Below are 27,989 nucleotides of genomic sequence, written 5' to 3' on the forward strand. Positions count from 1 at the left end.
CTTTTTATTATAAGGCACTCACTATTTTCTTTTGTTTGGAATGCATAAAAAAATTGTCATTGCATGTGATGATTCTCTTCCAAAATTGGTCCTCAACAGATTTTGAAGCAGCTGAAAGCGTATCTCAATCCATCATTTGGTTTGTATATTTGTTAATTTGTATTGACACTATAGAAGATGGTTATTTTATTCTAGTAGGTTATTTTACGACGCTTTATCAACAACTTAGGTTATTTAGCAACTGAATGAGATGAAAGGTGATAATGCCAGTGAAATGAGTCCGGGGTCCAGCACCGAAAGTTAATCAGCATTTACAGAAGATGGTTAAAGTACTCATAAACTGAAGATTCTGCAAGTGATTAAAAAGAATTCATAGCAGAAGAACAAGTATTGTTGACAGTTACTGGATGCAGGACTGCAGTTCTTCTTCCAGTGCAGTTCACAGAGCCCTATCTTCGTCAGATAACCACTCTCATCAGGGTTTCTGTCAGGCTGCTATTATCTTTCATTTAGATGCTTGAATCAAAGTTATACATTATTTTTATGCATCTGAATCACCACATTTTCGTCACACATTATAAACTCGCTAACATTAAAGGCTGGTCCACAATAAACCGAGAACGAGAACCACAACGAAAACGGAAAGTGGAGAATGTGAACGTGAAAAATTTTATTAACAATAAACCGAGAATGTAAATGACTATACATATCGATATGCATGTCAATAACGATATGTAAAGTCGATATTATGCTTTCTGATGTTATTTGTGTATAATTGACCAATGGCATCCTCTCATGAACACAAGGCAGCCAACATAAACACAGGTTAACCAACTTGAAAATTTATGACACGGAATATTTAAGAATTCAATTCACGTGGTAATTTGGCAGCATATAATGAAAATGATTCTACTGAATTTCTGAGTTAGTTAGAAATGATGCATGAAGAAGAAATTATATCACGGCCTTCTTGCTACAAAATATACAACAACCAAATAGCTTTATGATAACAGAAAGAATCTAGTAGGCTGTAATAGGAAATGAAAACAGCAAAGTTAAAACTTGGCAAACTTTCACGTTCCCTTCCTGGGCTCTGGCAAGCTTGTCGTAAATTGTAAATGCTCACATTTAAATATATATATTTGAACAATTTTTCTATTTTGGTTCTCGTTGTTGTTCACAAGACCGAAAAATATCATGATGGAAAGTTGAGTAAAAAAGCATCTGAGTGTAGATTTCCATGAGTATGTCTCTGTTAACAACAATCTCATTACTACAGAACAAGACACTATCGAAGATCATTTTAATCACACTGACGGTCAACAACAACAACACAATGACAACAACGGAGAGGCCGATGATGATGTGCCACCTCCACCACTGTCAATGTCAGCTGCATTGGATGCATTGTCCACCATCTGAGCATATTTGACTTCTTGCCCTGATGTGTCGGAAAATTTATTTCGTAATCTTTGCCAAATTGAGAACGGAGAGGTACGTACAGAGACGAGATATGCAATGTCGTCATTAAAAAGAACACTTTAGTAGCGTTCAGTAATAATTGTTTTGACATGAATCGATCTTTCGTGTTTACACTCAGTAATAACATTCAGTAAGTGTTACATTCTGAAAGCATGCATTTAAGAAAATCTCATTTCCTGCTTATAACGTGCTTTTCATCTGGTTCTTGAAGAGCATTATATCGAAGTTTCATTGTAGTTGTACTAACATACCTTCTATATGTATGTTTCCCGGTAACATAAACATATATACTCTATACATAAAAAAGCAGAAATGTTTTGCTCCTTTTACTAGCAAATATACTTAAAATATCCACAAAAAGGAAAGGATGGTTGGGATTTCAATGTCTTGACAAGGAAATGCAAAGAAACGAAAACAAAGGTATTGCTGTCACGATCAGATATTTTTATTACAGTAAAAACTCGTTTTCTCCCCCAGACATTTCTTTTTTCCTTTGTTGCGTCAAACTTCGTCATTTTTTATCCATCGAACATCAGTGACATATTATCCATATAAAAGATACCAAAGTGCCGGCCAACAGGATGTGGGATTGAGCAGTCGAGAATATAAGAGTACAGGTCATTTGTACATTCTTTGGTGGCTCGGTACACAACACTGTACATCAAACACAATTTAAAACATACAGAGGGGAGGGTTACAAACTTATCTGCATTCTGTACACTTTAAAATTCTAAATAATATAAAATCAAAAAATAATAAATTATAAGTTTCAAAGATGCACAACCACAAAGGGTAGGCGCCCTTTTTGTTCATGAAATGAAATAATCGAGATCGTTAAAGAGGATAGCATCTTTCGTTAAGTAGAATCAAAGAATATGAAGTCTCACAGCTTTTCCATCAACGAGATAGAATCCAACAAGAGAATTCGTTTTTACGGATCAATCTAAAATCTAGACAGCAGCTTTACCTGCAAGTATGTGATCTCGAAAAGAAATCCTGTGTCTTTAAACAAGGTGATTACAAAAATGGCACCAGAAGCTAGATGAATTACATCTTCGTCAAGTTGCAATGTAAGAATTTCAATTGTAAAATGGACTATGTATATGTAAACAAAAACGTTTATCACTCTATTATACAATATGCACTCATTGTGTAACAGATTTTCGAAAAAGGAAAATTCTCAAACAATTCTCACAAACTACTAGACTTTGCCGTGTTGATTTTACAGGCGCACACAGAAGTCAAGAGATAAACGATATTTTTGTCACATCACACATAATCAAAACTGCTACATGTTTCGTTATTACCAGTAATGTATTTTGCAAAGCAAGTGAAAATTGTTTCCAGGCTGATAGATATTGTCAAAAAGCAGGAAGATCTGTTACAGAAATGAAGATTTGAAGAAGAAAATGAATCAAAGACTCGAGATATTTTACCCATGACTATTTATTCATTGCTCGGAGGACTCCAGTTCTCAGTAGAACGTGGTGACCAGATGTTGTTCAGTGACCGAAATGGATCGAAACCAAGACCTTGCTGTAAAGAAGAGAAAATGGTGAAATTATTATTATTAATATGCCCATTTAATGAAGATTCTACCAGTTTTCTTTGAAGAAGATGATAATTACTATGACTATGATAAGGGAAAAAATTACAATCACATCATCAGATAATGTTCTCAACCCATAGAACATGTGTCCAGAATTTAATTTTAAAATTAAATTAAATCTCGCATTTAACACTAACTTTTTATAATAACGTACATTTACAGCAGGAATATGGAAGGACCTTGCACCCAAAAGTTTATCAAGGCCAAACTACTTTCCATTTGAAAGATTGTATAGATTCTTTCTGCTGTACATGTTCCTTGGGTTGAGGAAAACCATGAAAAAAGAAAGTTACATATATTATTAAGAGTTAACACTTACATCAATGTCGGCAGCGTTGTCTTCCTCGATGTTATTGGGCACCTCATGTCGTGGTGTGGGTATGGGTGCAGGTGGCACAATGGGCACATGTGCAGCTGAGATGGAAGGAGCCACAGAGCCTGTCCCAGTGGACCACGGAGATGAGGACCACACAGAGTTCATAAACGAGCCCCACACTGATCCGGAGGTAGCTGGAACTTCCTCTGATGTGGTGGCAGTGGGGTAAAGTGTGTTGTCTGCTACAGCTGGTGTGTACAACGGGTCCCACAAAGAAGGAGGCCACAACTCTGCAATGGTGATAAACAAAATGATAAACAGCGTGCAATACACTGGCAGCAACAGTAGTAGTAGTATTTTACTTTCAACTTACTTACTTACAAATGGCTTTTAAGGAACCCAAAGGTTCATTGCCACCCTCACATAACCCTTCCATCGGTCCCTATCCTGTGCAAGATTATCCACTCTCTATCATCATATCCCACCTCCCTCAAATCCATTTTAATATTATCCTCCCATCTACGTCTCGGCCTCCCCAAAAGTCTTTTTCCCTCCGGCCTCCCAACAAACACTCTATATGCATTTCTGAATTCGTCCATACGAGGCCTGTCTAAAAAGTATCCGACCTTAAATTTTCCCGCGCAAAGTAGTGATTCTAAGGCGGCACCACTGTGCACGGTGGAAGGAGGAACCGTAATGCGCATGCTTGAATTTTTTCACCGCATTCGCTTGTGCCAGTCACTGGCTGGTGGTCGCCAAGTAAGGTGCTGTTCTAAGTGTTTGTCGGATTTAGTTTTCTCGCAAGATGACTGAACGAATTGAGCAAAGATACCGCATCAAATTTTGTCAAAAGCTTGGTAATTCTCAAAGTCAAACAATTCGTAAGATTCAGCAGGTGTTTGGGGAAGATGCGATGGGTGTAACACAAATTAAGGAGTGGTTCAACCGATTCAAAGATGGCCGCACATCAGCGGAGAGTAAGCAGCGTTGTGGCAGGCCCCAAACTGCTCGGAGTGCAGCTGTTGTTGAGAGGGTGCGAAATTTGGTGATGGCAGATCGTCGTTTGACCGTGCGGGAGATTGCCGAAGAGGTTAGAGTGAGTAAAGATTCTGCACATGCAATTTTGCGTGATGATTTGAACATGAACCGAGTGGCTGCGAAATTCGTGCCCAAGTTGTTGTCCCCGGAACAAAAAGACCTCCGTCGTGACATTGCACAGGACCTTCTGAACACCGCCAACACTGATCCTGGGTTTCTGAACACCGTGATAACTGGAGATGAGTCATGGGTGTACGGGTATGACCCAGAAATAAAAAGACAGTCGTCGCAATGGAAGCATCCCGAGTCTCCAAGGCCGAAGAAAGCGCGGCAGGTGCAAAGCAAAATCAAGGTGATGCTGACTGTTTTCTTTGATATCCGTGGAATTGTGCATCACGAATACGCACCGGAAGGACAAACGGTGACAAAGGAGTACTATCACGATGTTCTCCGGCGACTCCGTGATGCAGTTCGGCTCAAAAGACCAGACATGTGGACGGCAAACAACTGGCACTTGCATCACGACAACGCCCCCGCACATTCATCCCAATTGATCCACACTTTCTTGGCCAAACATGGAATTACTACCGTTCGCCAACCTCCCTACTCTCCAGACCTGGCTCCTTGCGACTTCTGGTTGTTTCCAAAATTGAAGACACCACTGAAAGGATCCCGTTTTAAGAGTAGAGAAGAGATAATGCGGAACGCGACGACGGAGCTGAACACCATTCCAAAAGAAGACTTCCAGAGGTGTTTCCGGCAGTGGAAGGATCGGTGGGCTAAGTGTGTGAAAGCACAAGGGGCCTACTTTGAAGGGGAGTAGGGTCCCAACCCCGTCAGGTATTTGAAATAATTTTTCTGGCTAAAGGTCGGATACTTTTTAGACAGGCCTCGTACATGCTACATGCCCTGCCCATTTCAAACGTCTGGATTTAATGTTCCTAAGTATGTCAGGTGAAGAATACAATGAGTGCAGCTCTGCATTGTGTAACTTTCTCTATTCTCTTGTAACTTCATCCCTTTTAGCCCCAAAGATTTTCCTAAGAACCTTATTCTCAAATATCCTTAATCTCTGTTCCTCTCTCAAAATGAGAGTCCAAGTTTCACAACCATACAGAACAACTGGTAATATAACTATTTTATAAATTCTAACTTTCAGATTTTTTGACAGCAGACTAGATGACAAAAACTTCTCAATCGAATAACATGCATTTCCAATATTTATTCTGCGTTTAATTTCCTCCCGAGTGTCATTTATATTTGTTACTGTTGCTCCAAGATATTTGAATTTTTCCACCTCTTCGAAAGACAAATCTCCAATTTTTATATTTCCATTTCGTAGAATATTCTCATCACGAGACATAACCATATACTTCGTCTTTTCGGAGTTTACCTCCAAACCTACTGCTTTACTTGCTTCAAATAAAATTTCCGTGTTTTCCCTAATTGTTTGTGGATTTTCTCCTAACATATTCACGTCATCCGCATAGACAAGAAGCTGATGTAACCCGTTTAATTCCAAACCCTCTGTGTTATCCTGAACTTTCCTAATGGTATATTCTAGAGCGAAGTTAAAAAGTAAAGGTGATAGTGCATCTCCTTGCTTTAGCCCGCAGTGAATTGGAAAAGCATCAGACAGAAGCTGGCCTATACGGACTCTGCTATAAGTTTCAACTACAGGGATTATTCAGCATCATTCAAAGTGGATAAGAAATGATCAACAAATTAATGAAGATCTCCCTTAAAGAAGGTTGTATATCATATATCTTATCATATGATATACAAGCTTCTTTGAGGGAGGTCTTCAAATTTTGCCTGGATCTCTTTGTTAGAGAAAGGTTTTCTTTACATGCCATAAATCTATGACGTAGATCTCCCAGTTTTACTTCACTTCCAGAAGATGCCATGCCATGAATGTCACTATTCTTTAAAACCAAATGCCCTGAGCTGCATTTAACCTATGAACAACTCAATAGAGTACTGCAGCCTATAATGCAGTGTTAGGCATCTTTATACCACTAGCCGCCCCACAATGATCGCAGCAAACCTACATAGCTGATTCACCTCCTTGCTACTACTCAGTGGTGACAATACGAATTCATTGTGATCCTTAATGAAAACAGAACTAGTTTACTTATGACAAACAATAGGAACTTAAAACTCAAATTTATGCAAACTAAAATATATATTTTTTTTTAATAATGAGCTCACCAGAAACTTAAACATATTATCTATGGTGACAATGATAATGATGGTGATCTTTTCCAAAATTCGTCTTTTCTTGAGGACATACACGTTGTGCTACTTTTTTTACATGGATTTTGCTTTAGCAATTTCCCATGTAACTTTGTAGCTCGCCTAAAAAAAATGTTTTTCCTCATGAATTACGACACAGTTATTGTATTTGTTTTTTTGTTGGTTATATTGGATTTATTTTTACTGTAAAACTTCCTTTTCAATTCTACCGTTTCTTTAGCACGATCAGCACCTGTCAAGGGATAAGGTTGTAAATATAGTAACACAGTATCGTGATGTGAGCAGTATGGAATGAAGATAAATGCCAACAAGATGAAGACCATGGTCATAGGAAGAAAAGTAAAGAAGGTAAACTTGCGAATTCTAAACGAGGCAGTAGAGCAAGTGGATAGCTTCAAATACTTGGGATGTATTATAAGCAGTAACATGAGCTGCTGCCAAGAAGTCAAAAGGAGAATAACAATGGCCAAGGAAGCTTTTAATAGAAAAAAAGAGCATCTTCTGCAGACCTCTGGAAAAAGAACTAAGGAAGAGACTGGTGCGAAGTGAAGAGAAGTGACTAGAAGCATTTGAAATGTGGATATGGAGAAGGATGGAGTGTGTGAAATGGACAGACAGAATAAAAAACGAAGCTGTGTTGGAAAGAGTGGGTGAAGGAAGAATTATGCTGAAAATGATTAGAAAGAGGAATGGGCTGGGTCACTGGCTTATTCTAAGATGGAAGAACAATTGGAAGAAGAGCAGTTAGCCTTTAGGAAGATAAAATAAAGTGTATGTAGTATTTGTAGACTTAGAAAAGGCGTTTGACAGAGTGGATTGGAATAAACTGATGAGAATCCTAAAGAAAATTGGTGTGGCTTGAAAAGATAGAAAGCTGTTCCGAAATCTTTATATGAAACAAAAAGTCAAAGTCAGGATAAGAGAAGAAATGTCAGAAGGAAGTGAAGTAGGGAGAGAAGTACGTCAAGGATGCTCTTTATCACTTACCCTGTTCAACATCTACTTGGTGGATTTAGTGAAGAACTGTTTTCAGAACATAGGAGGAGTGATAGCAGGAGAAAGAAGAATAAGTGTATAAGATTTGCTGATGATATGGTGGTGTTGGCAGAAGACGAGATGATACTCAGGAATATGCTACTGGAGCTAAATGACAGCTGTGAGCACTATGGGATGAAGATAAATGCAATTAAGACGAAGACCATGGTCATAGGAAGAAAAATAAAGAAGGTAAACTTGAGAATTCTAAATGAGGCAGTAGAGCAAGTCGACAGCTTCAAATATTTGGGATGTACTATAAGCAGTAACATGAGAAGTATAACAATGGCAAAGGAAACTTCTGTGGACCTCTGGAAAAAGAACTAAAGAACTAGTGAAGTGCATTGTATGGAGAGTGGCATTGTGTGGGGCACAAACATGGACATTACGACCAAGTGAAGAGAAGAGAATAGAAGCATTTCAAATGTGGATATGGAGAAGAATGGAACATGTGAAGTGGACAGACAGAATAAGAAATTAAGCTGTAAAGGAAAGAGTGGGTGAAGAAAGAATAATGCTGAAACTGATCAGGAAGAGGAAAAAAATTTGGTTGGATCACTGATTGAGAAGAAACTGCCTACTGTAGGATGCACTGGAAGGAATGGTGAACGGGAGAAGAATTTGGGGCAGAAGAAGATATCAGATGATAGACATTAAAATATATGGAGTGAATCTCATCTGAATACTATTTTTTAAATTCTAATTCTAATTATAAATACTGATTATGTAGACATTGTCTATACCTTAAAATAACAAGTGGCCTGTCATATTTTGACAATGAAATATAAGGCACCAAATAGCTTGAATGACACATATCATACCCCGGAATGCATTTTGCTGCTGACATTGGTAGTCCTCTGCTTGCTTCTTTCCTTGCATCCTCCCCATCATCGCACCCTGCTGTTCCCAGACAATCTCAGTTGCAAATGGTGGCGTTTCCAGAGCTTCATCCACCTGTAAGACAGAAGCATGTTGAACTTCTTTCAAGTACATCATTTGTGATCAGCCACCCTAATTAAAAATATAATTTTGATGAGTAGCACAACATTTATCCATCATTTCGGAACTTTTGTTATGTTGTACAGGGTGATTCAAGAAGAATATGCAATATTCTAGTAGCTAATTCCTGATATCATTGTGAAGGAAAAAGTTCATATATACATGTGTCGGATTTTCAATAGTTTTGGAAATAATCACAGTCCTTGCTTCTGTAACACAAAGTCTTGTGAACTTCACTGGAGCATTTAGAATTATACTATACTATAGGTAACTCACACTGCTTGGAACAATGAACAGTGTATTCCATAAAAATTCACAACGAACTGGATCCATTCTTGATAATTTTGATTAATTTATTACTAGTAAATACAATGTTGATAAGTGCAGTTTACTCTTGGATGACTACACGCACTGCTGTAGAAGCTGATGTCTTTGGAAATCAGCTTTAACACAAATTGTTCTGGTGAGTAATCATGTGAATGTACTCCAATAAATTTATAATACATCCAGTACCATTTTTCTACATATCTTAATTGCTTATATCTTCATAACTTCCACGTTCATGTCCAACTTTCAGAAGGCTGTAACTCGGTTAATTTTAAAATTATGACAAATGTTTATATGACATTTCATCACAATTTTTATCAGAACTCGGATTCTATAGTATTACATGATCTTCATGAATCACCCTGCACGAGGTCTAGAAGGCAAGAGGTGGAAAAGAGATTTAATTTGTTGGAGAATGGGAGGAGGGAAGGATGGGTGGAATTTTATCACTTTCATTAAACAAACTTCAATTATAGATTTCTGAGGCTGCAAAGAACTAATTTCGAGATTTTGGCTAAAACTTATGTTATCAACATACACTATATTGGAAACTAGAGTGAAAAACATGACATAATTTAATGTTATTTTACAATATTATATATATATTTTTTTCAATTAAGAACTAATCATGAGCCATTTTAAAAAGTCTGTTACTTTCTTTTGTACTTTGGCTGCATTTAGTTTTTTTATTGATGTTCATTTTTCTAGTTTTCTCATGTGAAGAATATCTGGGTGAATGGTATCCTTTCTATTCCAGAAAACGCAGCAACAAGCCAGCTGATTTCAAGGCTAATGATGATGTAGTACACTAAAAGTAGTCCTTGTTAATCTAATGAATGTCAATGAATTAAAGAAAATAAATCAGAGATATAAATATATATTGAGAACTACTTTTATAGAAGTTCTAACATCTAGAAATTCGTCTTCACTAATAAAATCGCCAAATTTATTATCAATTGCAACACAGGTGGACTTCTTTGAGCAGTACTGTTCACATTCAATGAAATTGTAAAGAATTTTTTTCTCACTTTGTAGACTAACTGTGCTGTTTAATGCCTAATACATATATTCACAAATAATGAAATATTAATATAACATAAGCCCTACATTTACAATGTAACGAACAATGAACCATTATCAGACAGGTCGTAATGGAACAGACCTTCCATCCATGACACGAACAGTCAAACAAATCGTAGTGTTGTTGTTGTTTGCTAATGCTAAATTTCTGACAATTAAATCATTAATTCTCTCACTCTCCAGTATTTTTCACTCAAGGACGCCAAGTTGATAGTGGCTGGGCAGTGTTGAAATGATTTTGATCCATTTCCTCTTGAAGATCACATAAGGGGCAGAGTGGTGAAGGGGATATTCCAATCCTGTGGAGATGCTTGGCCAAGCAGTCATGGCCCGTAAACAGTCTAAAAATTGCAACTACATTCTTCCTTGGGTATCCAGGGACGTTTTCGGTTGAGACAGATTCCCACCTTTTATTTTTGGAAATTTGGAGATGATGATTTATTATAATTTTGTGGTATTGTGAAGTAATCATTCTTTTTTTTGTATAATAGGATAATTGTGTAGCAGGTTTCTGAATACTACCACAGCCCTTTTTGGCAAGATAATCAGCAGCATCATTGCCAGTCAATCCACAATGTGCTGGTATCCATTGAAAAACTATTTTTTCTTTAGGTTGTTGAGGTGAAATAGACATTTCCACTACTCAAGAATTTGTTGCCTTTTTGGTGTTAAAAGTAGATGTTATAGCTAAAATGGCTGCTTTTGAGTCAGAAAAAATTACTGCTTGCTGGAATTGAGTTATTTGGTATAGAAGATTTTGAAGTGTCGTACATATGGCCTCGACTTCTCCATCAAAATTTGTAGTACCAAATCCAAGGGGTTTGTAAAATGAGAACAGACGGCATGTAGCTCCAGCACCTGCTCCGATTTGATTTGTTAGCAAGGAGCCGTCAGTAAAAGAAATGGAACCATTGTTGTTCTGGGAATCTTGTATGGATTGTTTCTAAGGCTAATGATTTCAGTATGTCTTTCAGAGTGTCATCTTTTTTGACATCCTCCAGTAGATCTGTATAATGTTCAATATCTAGCATTTGTAACGGGTTTACTTTAAGAAGTAGATTTTCTTTGTTAGTAGGGAGAGTTATCTGTTTTTTGATATCGTGAACTTTAGAGAGAAAACTTTCCTGTAATTCGAGGTTTGTTGTAAATTTTTTGTCTGTCAGGTGTTGAAGGGGAGTGTAAGTTTTATACTGTATAACAGCAGTCTTTTCTAGTTCGTACTGAAGAGGTTGTTGGTTTGTTAGTATTTCCATAGCTGCTATTGGAGCAGATTTTACACTCCAATTTTAAAAATCGTAGTGTAATTCACACTCTCGCCAACTACGACTGTCTCTTTTGTAATGAAACAGATTCTCTTTAATTCTAAGTAGAAAATGCCTTCAATTATTTTAATAAATCATAAGCTTGTATGTCCGAAATTGTTTTCTATAACATGAAAATGCATTAATCGTAATCTGTACTGCTTCGTGAACTATATGATTTTGAATATTGTAAGTATTGTATCTATCAATATGGCGCAATACCTAATCTCGGTGTTTAACCTAACATATGTCATTAACCAGATTATACAACATGTACATGTTAAATCGCGTGCTGTTAACAGTAGAGCAAATCACATTCAATATTTCAGCGGAGTAATATATTTGTATTGCCATCCTTGTTGACATTACGTCTTTTCTTGAGTGATTTATAGTTTTTTATAACATAATGGTTGCTTGTTTAAAAAAAAGAGTAGGGGGAAACAGATGGTTAATCCATAAACCAGATAACTGGGAGATGGAAAATAGAGGTTCTACTGCATATTAAATGTATAAACACAGTAATTTGCACTATTTTAAAACTACCGAATGCCACAAACAGTTTTCCTGAAACTGTCCTAAAAGTCTTCTAGAAATCAACATCAATGATTCCTTCCACACAGACAAATTTGATAATTTGCCAACAGTCTTTCCAAACTTCCAGCGGGAAAGTTCAAAATACATTTATCTGTCAAAATATTCCAGTAAATAAAAAATGACCATTCTACGTCACAAGAAGTGACAGGTGCAAATTTAAATTATGTTTCTCCTGCTATTGACAACCAAACAACATATAATGAAAAAATAACAGACTAAACCTATTTAGAACTGAGGAGTCAGAAGCAAAGAGGTACAAGTGACATTTTTAAGAACATGAGTTAAATGCATCTGGGGCGAGCTAAAGCATCTAGTGGCAACCACATCACACACTAAAATTTAAATTAAAAATTTCATGGAATTTACGAAAGCTTAAGTATTTTAAACCACATTTTCTAAAAAATAACTTAAGTGCACTTATACCCTTTTGCTTCTGACCCCCTCAATTATTATGAGGAAATATTGTTTTAATCCAAGGAAAAAATACAGTCTACAATTTAAGTCACACAGAGTTAGTGTGCACTCGAAGTTGGTTGCTTGACGGTTGTCAGCCCACTTTGAGGTCTGTGGATATAGAGGGAAAAATTGGATCGGTGTCGGTTAGAGTTCCCGGGTAGCTCAGTGGTAGAGCGTTGGTACGTTAAACCAAAGGTCCCGGGTTCGATACTCGGCTCCGGAACAATTTTTCCATCGAAATTATTCAAATCAACTTTACAGGGAGTTATACCTGAAATCTTGATTTGCATAATACACGTCACTGTTCGTTAACAGAAAACCACAATTTAAGTCACACAGAGTTAGTGTGCACTCGAAGTTGGTTGCTTGACGGTTGTCAGCCCACTTTGAGGTCTGTGGATATAGAGGGAAAAATTGGATCGGTGTCGGTTAGAGTTCCCGGGTAGCTCAGTGGTAGAGCGTTGGTACGTTAAACCAAAGGTCCCGGGTTCGATACCCGGCTCCGGAACAATTTTTCCCTCGAAATTATTCAGTCTACATATAATTTGATCACCCATGTACTAACCTGCAATGACTGAGATGTGTCGGGGAATCCACTGATGAACAAGTTGGAGGGATCTTGCTGGGATAGAAACTGCGAAGATGTTGATGGAACTTCACCAAAAACCTCCCAGGAAGAAGATGAAGAAGTCTTCTTTGGGCCTATTGGACCTGAACACAGTACAACTGGCATTTAGAAAGTTTCTAGATTTTCATAGTATTCAAAGAATAACAACAGCAGGTATCTGCAACTATACATACCATATCTACGTGATTATAATATGCACCTTTATTGACAAAATGTCATCTTGAAAATTGGAGTGCTTATTTTATTTGATAGCATATTATATTCACATGTAAACACTCAGACTTGAACAAATTTAAATTAACACTTCATTTATGCTTCAAAATATAGTGGGGAAAGCTGATGAAATAGTCATGTTTTCTCATCTTTTGCGCACTTTTCATTTGTAATTTCACGTCCATTTTTGATAACAATCCTTATTAATACGAATAATGTTTTTAACTACGGCAATGACTAATGAGTAATGACTTAACGACAAGTTCTTCTTTTATTTCGAGATTTTAAGTATATACAACTTTTAACAATTGCGCGTCTTTAAATAAACCAAAAGTCTTTACCAATAACTACTGAAGAAAAAGTGGTATAATATGAGTCATTATCAATCATCAATCTAGATCAGTTGATCAGAAGTTTCATTTCTGAATAGGGTTGGCATGTTTTGAAACAAAAAGTTTTAAACAAAGTGTTCAAAATTGTTTAAAACAACATGAGTCGATTAAAATAAGTTTTAAACACAATGTTTAAATCTTTTTTTATAATGTTGTAAAAAATTATTTCTCACTGTTAATAGATGCTAGATCTTCAGAGAAATATAAGCAATCAAACTGAGGTAAATTTTAAAATATTATTTTTTATGAAACTCGCTATTCATAATTTATTTTTCAGTTAGTAGGACATCAATTTTTAATAAACAGCATGATAAATTTAAAATGTCTAAAATACCAGTTTCCCGAATTTTTATTTAAAAAATAGGTAATTTCGCTAATTTTTATAAAACCCATCTGGCAACCCTATAGCCACTGCCCTTAATGATGCGCATTACAACACCTTTGAAGAAGTACATGGTCTCTCCGTCACTGGCAGTACACGGCACATAGATATAATAGCTTTCAAGGAATCTATAAGATCTGGATACATAATTGATCCCACTGTGCGTTTCGAAACGGATGAGGAACAGCCAGCAGATGTGGATAATGAAAAAAAGAATATCTACAATCCTACCATTCCATATTACGTCCAAAAGTACCAGCTAAAAGAGCTTGAATAATCGGACTTCTGGTTGGAGCAAGAGGTACCGCTACTCTCTTCATGAAAGATGTGTTTAAGAGGTTTGGAATACCTACATCTATTATTCCGATTGTAACCTTAGCTGCATTGAAAGGATCAATTGCTCTCCTGAAGAATCACCTATATTCGAAATCAAACTAAATTCAGTAGCATTCTTTACTTTTTTGTAACACCTCTCTAAAAATAGGTATATTTCCACTAATCTCAAAAAAATATATATATATTTGCAGCTACGTACTTGTAGGAATTTCATTGTTAAAACAAAATCAATGGTTCAATGAACTTGTAAAAATTGCTATGGTTAAGTACTCTTGTGGCAGCTCATGAATGGTGAGAAGATATATACAAGGGGGATCCAGGAAATAACGACCGTTCGAACATACCCGCCGCGCATCTGACTCCCCTTCCTTGTTTGAAGGTCAACTGGCTTCCTTAACATGTCTTCTCATAATGTTGTGAGTACTGGTTGCAACAAGTCGCCATTGTGCATTTTGTGTTACTTCAAAATGAACGACGTGATTGATAATCCCGCCGACTGTGAGTTGAGGAGTGTGATTCGATTTTTGAATGCCCGACATTTGAAACCTGCAGAAATTTACCGGCAATTGAAAGAAGTGTATGGTGATACTGTAATGAATGAAAGAAATGTGAGAAAATGGTGCGAAATGTTCAACAATGGGCGAACAAATGTCCACGATGAAACTCGACCCGGACGCCCATCACTCATCACAGAAGACCTGAAGACTAAAGTGAACGACAGAATCTTGCAAGGCAGGCGCACATCACTCGACGAATTGCATATTGCCTTTCCTGACATTTCTCGTTCTTTGCTTGGTGAAATTGTGTCGCAACATCTTGGCTACCACAAAATCTGTGCACGATGGGTTCCATGGCAACTGAGTGACCAACACAAAACTCAGAGAATGGCCTCAGCATTGACATTCTTGATGCAATATCACACAGATGGAGACGCCTTTCTTGATCAAATTGTGACTGGTGATGAGACCTGGGTGTCTCACAACACCCCAGAGACCAAACGCCAATCATGTCAGTGGCATCATCCCTCATCACCCAAGAAACCGAGAAAATTCAAACAGACTCTCTCAACACAAAAAGTCATGGCTACTGTCTTTTGGGATCGTTTTGGAAGTGATGAAGAGTTGAAGAAGACAGTGAACACCTGGCTTAATGAACTGGCGGCAGAGGAGTATAACACGGGAATTCTAAAGCTAGTGAACAGATACGACAAATGTTTAAATGTAGGTGGTGATTATGTAGAGAAGTAAAGGAAGCTTCAGTTATGTAAAAGACTTTGTTTTTTCAAATAAATATATATTTTTTTAATTATTACAACAAAACGGTCGTTATTTCCTGGATCCCCTCGTAAATTTATATATATAAAAAAAAACATGCCAGATTTTTAAACAGTTTAAAATATTGACAGATTCAAAATATCAAGGTGTACCATTTCCACGAAATTTCAAATAATAAGAGATGGGACAGTCTCAATGTACAAAATAAAATTCCTTAGTATCCAAGGAAGAGTGCAGTCGCATCCTTTGAATTACTCACAGAATATAACTATTTGTCAAAACAGTTGAACAAAATTGGAATTTTCTCTTCGCCACTTTGTCCATTATGTAGACTTCAGAAAAAAATGGATCAGGATCATCTATCCAGCCCTTTCCTCTACACCCACTGTGTGTGAGAAATACTGAAGGGCAAGCGAGTTAATGGCTTTATTGTCAAGAATTTAGCATTAGTTAATGACAACAACTTTTAAAAACGCACTATTTCATGGCACTGTTTAAAACAGTATAAAAACAATTTAAAACAAAAAAAAAAAAAGATTTTTATTTCTTCAATAAAACTGTTTTTTTTTTTTTTTTTTTTTTTTTTTGCCAACCCTGGTTCTGATATTAAAAGTGGGGATGAATATGATGTATAACTAGAGGTAAGGATGCCTCTATAGCTTGTCTTGATAATATAATTTTAATAATGAGTGGTTTTTAGCACAGGTGCGTATTATATTCGAGTAAATACAGTACTGCATGTAATCCCTATTCAAGTACAGCTTCATATAAGCAAGCAATGTTAAAATCACTTTACGCAACACACCCAGTCCAGTAGATGTGTTGGTTGGTGTAGTTGGCTCTGGAAGCTTCCTGGAATTATTTCCACCATTATTACTGCTCGTACTGCTGCTGCTACTGCTGCTGTCAGCAAACAGAGATACCGGGACTTGCGAGGACTGCTGTGTACGCTTGCGTGGGGCCACTATGCTCGAATATAGTGGGCTGTCATTGCGGGCCACCACATCACTGAATGAAGCCCGCTGCTCACCCCAGCAGTGGCTCGAACGGAGAGGTGGCGACACTCTTACACTACTGCTACCCAGGCTGTTGGACTCGGCTGCAAGTGTTGGTCCTGGTTTCACAAACAAATTGTATGACTGAATTACTCTGCCTATGAAGTTCAGACTCCTCTGTAAAGCCCTCAAAATTTTGTTTGCCAAAATATAAGCAACTACTAATCAACACAGCTTAAAAATATATTCGAGAACTTCACCTTTCATCATGTACATACTAGTGATATTATCACCTTGAATTATTATTCAAAAGATGATACTAATGTAATTCAATTCCATATTCAGGAGTACAATTTTAAGAAAATTAAAACATTTAAATACAATAAAACTTCTTTTATACGTTTCACACTTATGCATTTTTTTACAATACCGGTAATACGTTTTTTCTGAGATCGCGGCAAAATTCCTACAATTTCCGTGTTAGTTGAATTCGTTTATGCGTTTTTTACACTTACATGATTGTATTATAATAAGCAGATATGAAACACAGCAGAACCCCTTTTTAACAAATCTCTGAGAAATTACTTCCCCCCCCACCTTACGAAAAAAAATTGTATGTAAAAATATAAAACTAACATCTATAAGCTTCATTTGAAAACGTCTCTAATTTATTATACATAGATTTATTTAATTAAAAAGATATTATATCACGTAATAGAAAATGACAAACGTTTTCGACTTGTAAAAGTCATCTTTCAGTCAAATTGGGATCATTTAAGAGCACATGATTATGGTAAACTATGGCATTGTACAAATAAATGTTATGAAATGAAGACTTATTTGTGCAATCTAAAAGTATATAACATGAGCAAGTTAACAGACATTTATATATATATATATATATATATATATATGTATATATATATATATATATATATATATATATATATATATATATCTTAGAAAAATATTAAAATTAGAATTAAAATATTAAAATTATTAAAAATGATACAGTAAAACCTTGCTAAAACATATCCTCTATAAAAAGGAAATCTGCATAAACGAAAAATAGATTTGAGAACGGAATGATTTCCTATGTAAAATAATACTTCAAAACAGAAAACTGCCTAATGCGAAAACGGAACCATTTTTGGGCACCATTTAGGTAAAAAAAAAAAAAAAAAAACCTGACTAAAACAGATAATTTTAAGCGTAACTGTTACTAAATTCTTTCAAACCATTTGTAATTCTGCGATAATACTGTACGAAGCATGATATAATTTTTTGTGTGACTGTACATGAATGATCTGGAAGACTTTCGCTATTCTTTGTCAGGCGTTGGGGGTGAAGCTTTTATAACCATGTCACTATTCTGTGCTTACTGTCAAGGACCCCAGCAGGTTATTGACCTCCTGTACCGTTACTTCTTCCAACCCTCTTGCATTTTCTTTCATTTATTCTCAGTTTTGTGCTAACAAGCCAATACAGTGGGAGTAGAATAAAACTGTGAATAATTGTACTGTAGTGTCAATTTAGTTTGACATTTCCCTTTATTCTGAGTTTTGTGTTAATATGCCAATAGTGTTAAATAACAGTGGGAATAAAGTAGAACTGTGCGATTTAATACAAAAGCCTAGATGACCAGTTCTATCATGGAAGAGTGGCTTCATAATTTTAATGGAGCAATGAAGCGTCAAGGTCATACCGTTTTTAGACAATGCTACCTACCATCCAAGGACTGATTTGTCTAATGTGAAGTTAATCTGTTTTCCATCAAACACAACTTCAGTTACACAACTGATGGATCAGGGCGCAATTTACACTCTGAATTGATGCAGGACGCGAAGGAAATCCTACAACGTTGCCTTAAAAAAAAAAAAAAAGGCGCAGCAAAAGGCACTTTAAAAGAAATGTGGGGGCCAAGAAACGAGAGAGAGAGAGAGAGTGGGGGGGCTGTAATTACGTAAGTTAATAATTATAAAAATAAAATTCATTTTTGCATGTATTGTAGTAAATTTTATTTCAAATTATTTCTTCATTGTGTTCTTCCTACAGTGAGCATATTGCAGTAGTCTATTCTTAGTTTTGCCAAAACTCAACCCTTTGTTAAACGAAAACCTGTGAAAGTGGAAAAAAATTCAGAAACGATCATGTTTTGTTTTAGGGAGGTTTTACTGTATTTGCCATGTACAGATATTGCTGCAATTAAACACTTTTAAAGTTTAAATATGATCCCAATTTGATCTGAAGATGACTTTTTACAAGTCGAAAACGTTTGTAATTTCCTATTATGTAATATAATATCTTTTATAATTTAAATGCATATATGATAAGTTACATTTGGTTTTCAAATAAAGCCAATGGATGTTATTCATTAACTTATAGAAACCAACATGTCAATAAAGACATAACATTAAACTATTATCTAAGAATATAAGACAAGAGATACCTACATCAATAAAAGACAAGACATAGAAGTTGATGAAGCATTTTACTGACATTAATGTCATAAATATTAGATCGAATGCTTAAAGACACTGTCCTCCATTACATGCACCACAAAGAACAGCTCTTTTACATCATGCAACTCTAAAGAAGAATTATGAGAGGGTGTGGTGGTAGAGTTGATATAATGACAGAATAATTTAATTCAGCATACACAAACAAAAAGAGGCGAGAATATTACGAATGAAAGATTAGGTGAAAGAAGACAACTTTTTCATATGCAAATGGAAATCTGATTGCTCACTTTCTTGTACGTGAAAGCACCTACCCTTTGAATTTCCGGTTTTATCTGTTGTGCGCCTTTTAAGTACATTTTTGTCTTTGCGATCACGGCTAGTACTTTTGGATGACTTAAGCTTGTATGGTAACTCAAGGCTGGGGGGTCTGGAAATTTCACTGCTTCCCACTGTGGACATTTTATTTGCTACAGACTCGGCCTGTGGCTGCTGTTGTTGCTGCTGATTGCTCTTGACAGTGGTTGTTTTGTGAGTCGACTTCCAACGGCTGCTGAAGTCTTTCCTCTTGTGAGCATCACGCTCGTAATCGTCGTCATCACAGTCTCCTTCATAATTATCCCGGTAGTCGGCACTGCTTTTATCTTTTCCTTTTTTCACTATAGTTTTATGTGGCCTGTCTAATGGATTTACTTCACATGAAGTTTCTCTTTCCTGAAAAAAATAATAAAAATTTACTTCAAAAATATCTAATGAAAGAATTTTCTCAGGCCTTGAGAAAGACTCGTATTGATTTCATAATAGAATTGGACAGCTGTATGCTAATATTTAATCACAGAACTATGGCCTAAAACTTCAAAATTCTTGAACATTACTAAAAAAAAAAAATGTAATGTTTGCATCAACAAAATGGTAATGACAGTAATCCTTTCATATCCGTGGGAATATGTTCCAAAACCTACAACAGAAACACGACACTGCGAATAATAGCAAACACTGTAAATAAGTGCTTTTTCGATAATATATGACATAGTTTAATTGATAAATTACAAACAACAGGACACTGGTAGAAGTAACTAATGATATAATAATAATAATAATAATAATAATAATAATAATAATAATAATAATAATAATAATAATAATAATAATAATAATAGTAATAATAGTATAAAAGACATTCAATCCTTCAGAGGAGCAGACTGTGATTCTGACTAATATTTGGTAATTGGATAATTAAGAGAAAAGACTATCAATAAGTTAATATTAGGAGATTCAATATTCCGAAATTAAAAGACGAGGAAACTAAGCAACATTATCAGGTCGAAATTTCAAAATAGGTTTAGGAAGTTCCGATGAAGTTGAGGAGAAATTAGATATTAATAGCATGTGGGAAAATATAAGAGGAAAATACTATTAGGGGCTAAGAGAGATGAAGTTACAGGAGAATACAGAAAGTTACACAATGCAGAACTGCAGTAAAGGTGATAGTGCATCTCCTTGTTTTGGCCCGCAGTGAATTAGAAAAGCTTCAGATCGAAGCTGGCCTATACGGACTGTGCTGTATGTTTCACTGAGACACATTTTAATTAATCGAACTAGTTTCTTGGGAATACCAAATTCAGTAAGAATATTATATAAAACTTCTCTCTTAACCAAGTCATATGCCTTTTTGAAATCTATGAATAACTGATGTACTGTACCCTTATATTCCCATTTTTCTCCAATATCTGTCGAATACAAAAAAATCTTATCCATAGTCTATCTATGAATTATGCCTAAAACCGCACTGATGATCCCCAATAATTTCATCTAGTACAAAGTTAATCTTCTCAAAAGAATATTGGACAAAACTTTGTACGACGTCAACGAAAGTGATATTCCTCGAAAGTTACCACAGTTAGTCTTGTCCTCCTTCTTAAAAATAGGTACAATTATGGCCTTCTTCCATTGTTCTGGTACAATTTCCTTTCCCCAAATAGCAAGTACAAGTTTATAAACTTCGTTAGATAATGTGCTTCCACCCTCTTATATTAATTCTGCTGAAATTTGATCGATACCTGGAGACTTCTACTTTTTCATATTTTCTATCACAATTTCAACTTCTGAAAGTGTGGGTTCGGGTATAAATGGCTCAGCAGTTTGTATTTCAATTTTGTCCCGATCACTTCTATTTGGGCTATGTACATTTAGTGGTTGCCCAAAATAGTTCTTCCATCTGTTCAGGATTGAATGAGAGTCTGCAAGCAAGTCACCATTCTCATCCTTGATCACGTTTACCCTTGCCTGATATCTGTTCTTAAATTCCTTTATATAAGTTTCGGATGTTTTTATTCTTACTATTCGTTTCTACCTCATTCAGTTTTTCCTTCAAGTAACCTCTCTTTTTATTCCTAATTGTATGACTTGCTTCACGTCTTTCATTAAAATAATTACCTCTATTCTCCTCAACTGGATCCTGTAAGAATTTCAATTTTGCCTGTTTCCTTCTATCTACTACAATGGAACAATCTTCATCAAACCATGGTTTCTTTTTCTTAGTTTCATGATAACCTATGCCCTGCTCAGCTGCAATTTTGATACCATCTCTGATATTTTCCCACATGCTATTAACATCTAACTCTTTCTCAACTTCATCGGAACTTGCTAATACCGCAAACCTATTCGAAATTTCGACCTGATAATATTGCTTAGTTTCCCCGTCCTTCAATTTCAGAATATTGAATTTACTAATATTAACTTGTTGCTCTACTCGCTTGGCTACTGATAGTCTTTCTCTTAATTCTCCAATTACCAAACAGTGGTCAGAATTACAGTCTGCCCCCCTGAAAGTTCGAATGTCTACTATACTATTATGTCTCCGTTTATCTGTCAAGATGTGATCAATTTAGTTGTGTGTCAATCCATCTGGAGAAGTCCAAGTATATTTATGTATATCCTTATGGGGGAATGTTGTACTTTTGACAATTAAATTTTTTGATGTGGCAAAGTTGACTAACCTAACTCCATTGTCACTACTAGTTATGTCTAGGCTCTCTTTTCCAATAGTTGGTTTAAAAATATCCTCCCGTCTTACTTTAGCATTGAAATCCTCCAATAAAATTTTCATGTGCTATTTAGATAACTGATCAAAAGTATGTTCTAATTCCTCATAGAAGCTATCCTTTATATGGTCGTCTTTCTATTCTGTAGGGGCGTGAGCATTTGTAACTATGATATCGCACCATCTACCCTTAAGTACTAAATATGATAACCTGTCACTGATAAATTCGACCTTTTTTTACTGCTGATTTTATTCCTGTTCCTAATTAGTGATTATTGTTTTCTTCCCCATAATACAACAAGCAATTTTCTATTTGTGATATGCCATTCCCATCTAATCTACCCTCTTGTACTCCCACGAAGTCTATTCTATATCTAGCTAGTTCTTTTGTTACTAATGTTCTATAAAGACTAGTTACATTCCACATACCAAATCTCATAACCTGCGAGATTATAATGTGAAAGAAAAAGATTTCACAGCAGAACTGTTAATTTTTAAAACCAAAACATGACTGCACAAACAGCATGGCTCATGACTATTCGAATTAGCAATAAAAGAAGTCAGCCAAAGATCTTTCTACTTATGCCTACCTTGTCCACTTCATCGTTGTTTGAGCTTTCTGTTGTAGTAGACGAAGTCTCTTCCTCTGAACATATTATAGGCTCTGGTTGACTTTTATTCTTTTTAAATGCCCGATTGATCCGTTTACCATCCTTACTGCTGTCTATATTTTTCTTAGAGCTTGGCTCTGTATCTGTTGAATGTGAAATGTTTGCCGCCGTTGCTGTTGGCCTATTTTCTGTTTCTACCTGTTTAGATTTCACAGAAGACGATCCCTGGCTAGACCTTGAGAACATACTGGTCCAGCCCTTCTTGAATACTGGAATATCATGCAACGACTCAGAAAGAGACGATGCATCACTGTTATTGCTATTTCGTTTACCTAGCTTTTTCCTATTTTTTATTGTTAAAAGTGGAGTTGAAGAATTTGAATATCCCCCTTCGGGTTCATCGTATTTTGTACAAACTGACCTATCTTTTGTATCAGTTTCACTGATATTCCTATCATCAGGTACTGTACAACTGTTATTTTTGCTGCATATACCAACATTTGAGCTATGTGATCCTTTTATATGCTTTTCTGTATGCTGAACTGATGAACCAAGATTCCAATCACTTGTTCCATCTTGTTTAGTGCTGCAGGGCTTATCTGCGCCTTTTTGACCTGGAGAATTTTGTTTTGAATCAGGTGGCACACGGGCAGCTCTGTCTCTTGCCATTGCCATGAGAGCACATTTCAGTATACGATCTGACTCAAGGAATGCAGCAGCTAGAACACAAAATAGGAGGAATGCCATGAAGCTGATAGCAGAGTAATAGAGCAATGGCTCCCAACTTGGGCGCCCTAACACACTGGAGCAAGATGCCAGGAAGTATGGCGGCAGGGTTGTGATGAGTGTGTAGTTCACAGGGATCCCAAGGCTCGTATCTATGCTTAGAGTGCGCTGGATACGTGCCAGTGTGAAGTCAGGTGTAAATGCTATGTCAATCTTGCGGGTGCCATTTGGTGGCAGATGGAATGGTACACAGTTCAGTATCCGGAAACCATAACCTTCACAAGACAGACCATTAATATTGAAGCCTGTTACATGTATCGGCAAGTCGCCAGTGTTTCGGGCAGTAAATGATCTTTTTACTGTTAGGTTTGGTACTGGAAATTTGCGATGCTTCTCTCCTGAAAATAAAATAAAATACAAATGAGTAACATAGTTCGTACTACATTCACTGGTAATAAAAACTCAATCCTAGGTAAGATATCGTATTTACTCGCGTAATTTCCTTCATTCTTCTGAAAATTGGGAGGCAAAAAAATCGAGAAGGGGGGAAAATTACGCGAGGATTACAAAAATCACGAGTAAAATCTGGTCATAAATAATATCACACAATTCATGTCCCACTTAAATCAATGCTCAATAATGAATAACTACAAATATATACATACAAGGCACGTCCATAAAGTAACTTCTCCACTCGTCCCACAGCTAGCAAACCATACGTTGCGTGAAGTGACTGCATGTACGTGATAGGATAATATCCTGGCATGGCACATGCACTAGCAGAACTTCCCAAGTGCTCTCAGTAGCTTCGTTGAATTGGTTGAAGATGGACACTCCTATTCCAGCTCCCGCCGCGTGTGAAGTGCGATCTGTGATAAAGTTTTTGAATGCGCAGGGCAATTCGCCGATTGAAATTTATCGTCAGCTGTGCCAGGTCTATAGGCCTAATGTCATGAGCAAGCAGATGGTGTGTTGCTCCACAAGGTCGTCTGTGATGATGGTTGGCCTCCCACTGTGCTCCTCGTCATGCACATTTTGGCGTCCTGCTGAAAATTGTCTGCAGCAGCAACGTACCATCTGCTTGCTCATGACATTAGGCGCATAGACCTGGAACAGCTGATGATAAATTTCAATCGGCGCTATGCCCTGTGCATTCAAAAACTTTATCACTAATTGCACTGGAGCTGAAATAGGAGCGTCCATCTTCAACCAATGCAACGAAGCTACTGAGAGCACTCGGGAAGTTCCGCTAGTGCATGCGCCATGCTAGGACATTACTCTATCACATACACGCAGTCACTTCGCGCAACATTTGATTTGCTAGCTGTGCGACGAGTGGGAAAGTTACTTTATGGACGCGCCTCGTACAATGTCGTAATTATGAAAAACTTTGAGGCGTTTATTTTGTACCCCTGTCAGTTCCAACACAGGTACCCTGATCTTAACTAATCTCAAATGATGGTGTTAAATTTCGAGAATAAAAAATTCGCATTAAGATTAATTTGTTAATTACACAAAGAAAATAAATGTAAGGTAAAGGAGGGTAAGTGTGCGCACCTAGTGTTTTATTGTCTGTGGAAGCTGTTGTATTATAGATGAAATATTGAAAAACTGTTTAATGAATGACAGTATTATACAGATTATAAATTCAGCAGACGAACTTTAGGAGAAGACAGTAAATTTGATTTTTATTTAAAACAAGGCAAATGCACACTCTTAGCCGCACAGGCAGGTAAGAGTAAGCATGAGTTTGCAATGATTAAGTTATGAAACAAACATTTGAATTCACGCCAAAACAATTTGTTTTATATGAGAAGACTTTTGAGGCAGACAGAAATTTTCAGGCCTTTAATACGTACTTATAACTATTCTAGAGTACAATGCTCACAACAGAAATATGAGATTTAGTAATAAATTTAACTACAACTGTAGAAACGAGACATAATAGACAATGATTACAAAAAAGGGCTCAAGAACAATAGTCGCATACAAATGCTCCAAATCCTTTGTAACTTGAATATAACTCGCGCATTCTTACCAGCTCATTCTGTGCACACTTTTAGCCAACAGCAAGTCAGTTTAAGAATGTGTCATAGGACATTAGTTCATGCCATTTCATTGCTACAAAAAGGACTTCATTTTAATGTCACAACATGTTCCTTCCGATTTACTTATAACTCTGTAGAATAGGGCTTATATGAGGGCAGCAGTGAACCTCCAGGTTCCTTAAAAGCCATTTGTAAGTAAGTATGGTGTTGAGGAGCAAGACGTCTTGAAGATGTTCGTCACTCAAGCACCATTTCAATTCTGGTTTTCAAATTTTCATTTTTGAAAATGTTTGTTCACATTATATTTGTCGATAAAAATATGGAGATCATATGCCAAGCTTGGTTTTCAAAGCTGGATGCTTTCCATTTGGTATAAATTTACAGGATTTTATCAGATCTTTAGGATCAAAGACTCCTTTCACTAAATCATCACACTGCAAATCTAGCCACTCCAATAGCAGTTGTTCCAGTGCACAATCAATATCACATGCAAATAGAGAAGGAAACAAAGAAATTTCCGAATCCATTTTCATAAAATCTACAAACCTTTCAATAAAAATAATTGCTTATGAAAAATGTTCCAGAATATTCGTTTTATAGATCACTAAGTGTAGAAAAATTCTCCCAGTTTATCACAAAAATTTGCCTCTTTAATAACTTCAACTTTACATGAAATGATTTCACTGCACAATATGCATAATTTATTATTTCATCTCTACCTTGTAATATGGTGTTCAAATCATTCAAATGTATTGTTAAATCAACAAGAAATGCTAAGCAGGATAAGCAATCGTGGTCACTTAATTCACACAAGCGATCCTTTCCTTAAAAAAATTGCGGATTTCGTGTCATTGAGCAAGAAACCTTGCCACTTTACTTCTGCGTGGTAAATTACATCACCATATTCATTAATATGAACTAATCGTCCTGTGCACAACCAGGCCAGGTTTCACTCTTGAAACATACTGAAACATGCTCAAGAAATATAACTCTAAAATAATATAAAATTTAATACACAAAACAGGTGTTTACATGTAAGCTTTATGTTGTTTGTTTGTAAATCTACCTCTATAATATTCCATAATTTCAAATAAATTTCAAGTTTATTAAAATTAGCGTTTAGTCATATCCGTTTATAAACCGTCACATCCGTGTACATGGTATGTCAATGGATGTCATGAATTTACTTAAAACATTGTGAATCCAGTAATTTTGAGGTCATGAAGTTTTTCTTTTCAAGTAATGTCTAAATATATAAATTAACTATTAATTTGTAGAAAAACTGCTAGAATGCAAATGAGTGATTATTCCATGCCTTGGTTATTAGCAGCGAGATAATTTCTATTGAAGTACTAGATTTCGAATTTGCTAAGATCATCCGGTCACATCTGTGGACATTGTCTAGACCTATCAGTCTGTCGCACAAGCAGTCCAGGTTTGAGTTCTGATCGGGCCTGGGATTTTTCAACATGTATGGAGGAAAAAAACGAAGCTGGAGTTTTTCTCGGGGTTCTCTTATTTCACATTCCATCATAGCATTCCCCAACTGCCAGCTGGCGATGTATAGAGGAGGCTAGTCTATGGACAACCAGCACTGCCTGCTCGAAACCTGGATACTCTGTGGCTGGGAGTGCACATAGCTGGGAGTTAGCACAAAAGACCTAAAAGGTTGCAGTGCTGTCATAATGATCCCTCCCAGTAATACAAATACCAGTAACAGTTCATTACTTAATAAAATACTAACAGACACTGGTGAAATACATTATTTATAATAGAATGTTAGGCCACTAATATCATGTTCGTTAACATCTGTTAAGCCACATACTGTATTCAAAAAATTATGACGAAACTAGCTTTCCGTATAGTAATATCCTAATATGTATAAAATAAAAGCAACTCACTTTCACAGTCCTTAAGATGTTTTTCGGCCAACTCGAAGAGAAGAGGAGTTCCAGAACCCGGTTTCCTGTTCCCAAACTTGAACTGTGCATGCGCAGCCTGCCCCGATACCTGTACCACCTCAAGTATGGTAAGGTTATTTCTGACATAGATCAGCGCTGAGATGGGTCCTGCCTTCACAGGCTTCAAACCCAACTTGGTGTGAACTGTCTCCCCAGGCTGAAGAAGCATGGAGAAGCTGTCCCGGTGCACTGGAACACCGAGCTGATTTTGCAACATGGCACCTGCTTTCGCACCTTCTACCCATGTAAATTCTCCAGGTACAGAACTTGAGCATTCCTTGCAATCTGGGCGAAATCTGCAACCAAAATAAAATTTCAATTCATAACTCATTCATTCAAGGTTTGTTTTTCATACATACGAAATCAATGATGCATGCATGCAGAGTAAAGAAACAACTGAAAATGTGACGGTATGTGACATTTAATAA

The 27,989-nt window shown here is 36.4% G+C and overlaps 1 protein-coding gene across 2 annotated transcripts in view; it reads right to left on the reverse strand.

The window, feature by feature from the left end:
- Positions 1 to 1,905: 1,905 nt before the first annotated feature.
- Tmem131 (Transmembrane protein 131) overlaps positions 1,906 to 27,989 on the reverse strand; it is a 178,636-nt gene continuing 152,552 nt past the window's right edge. For both annotated transcript variants that reach the window (XM_069841568.1, XM_069841567.1), the window contains exons 17-24: positions 27,502 to 27,857; positions 22,806 to 23,950; positions 19,487 to 19,886; positions 16,524 to 16,832; positions 13,059 to 13,204; positions 8,558 to 8,690; positions 3,411 to 3,697; positions 1,906 to 3,018 (exon numbers count right to left, since the gene is read on the reverse strand). In XM_069841568.1, the coding sequence (XP_069697669.1) occupies positions 2,929 to 3,018; positions 3,411 to 3,697; positions 8,558 to 8,690; positions 13,059 to 13,204; positions 16,524 to 16,832; positions 19,487 to 19,886; positions 22,806 to 23,950; positions 27,502 to 27,857 (2,866 nt within the window). In that variant the 3' untranslated portion in view covers positions 1,906 to 2,928. The remainder of the gene's footprint in view (positions 3,019 to 3,410; positions 3,698 to 8,557; positions 8,691 to 13,058; positions 13,205 to 16,523; positions 16,833 to 19,486; positions 19,887 to 22,805; positions 23,951 to 27,501; positions 27,858 to 27,989) is intronic.

The sequence above is a fragment of the Periplaneta americana genome, chromosome 12, assembly GCF_040183065.1.
Source record: "Periplaneta americana isolate PAMFEO1 chromosome 12, P.americana_PAMFEO1_priV1, whole genome shotgun sequence".
Classification (NCBI taxonomy): domain Eukaryota; kingdom Metazoa; phylum Arthropoda; class Insecta; order Blattodea; family Blattidae; genus Periplaneta; species Periplaneta americana.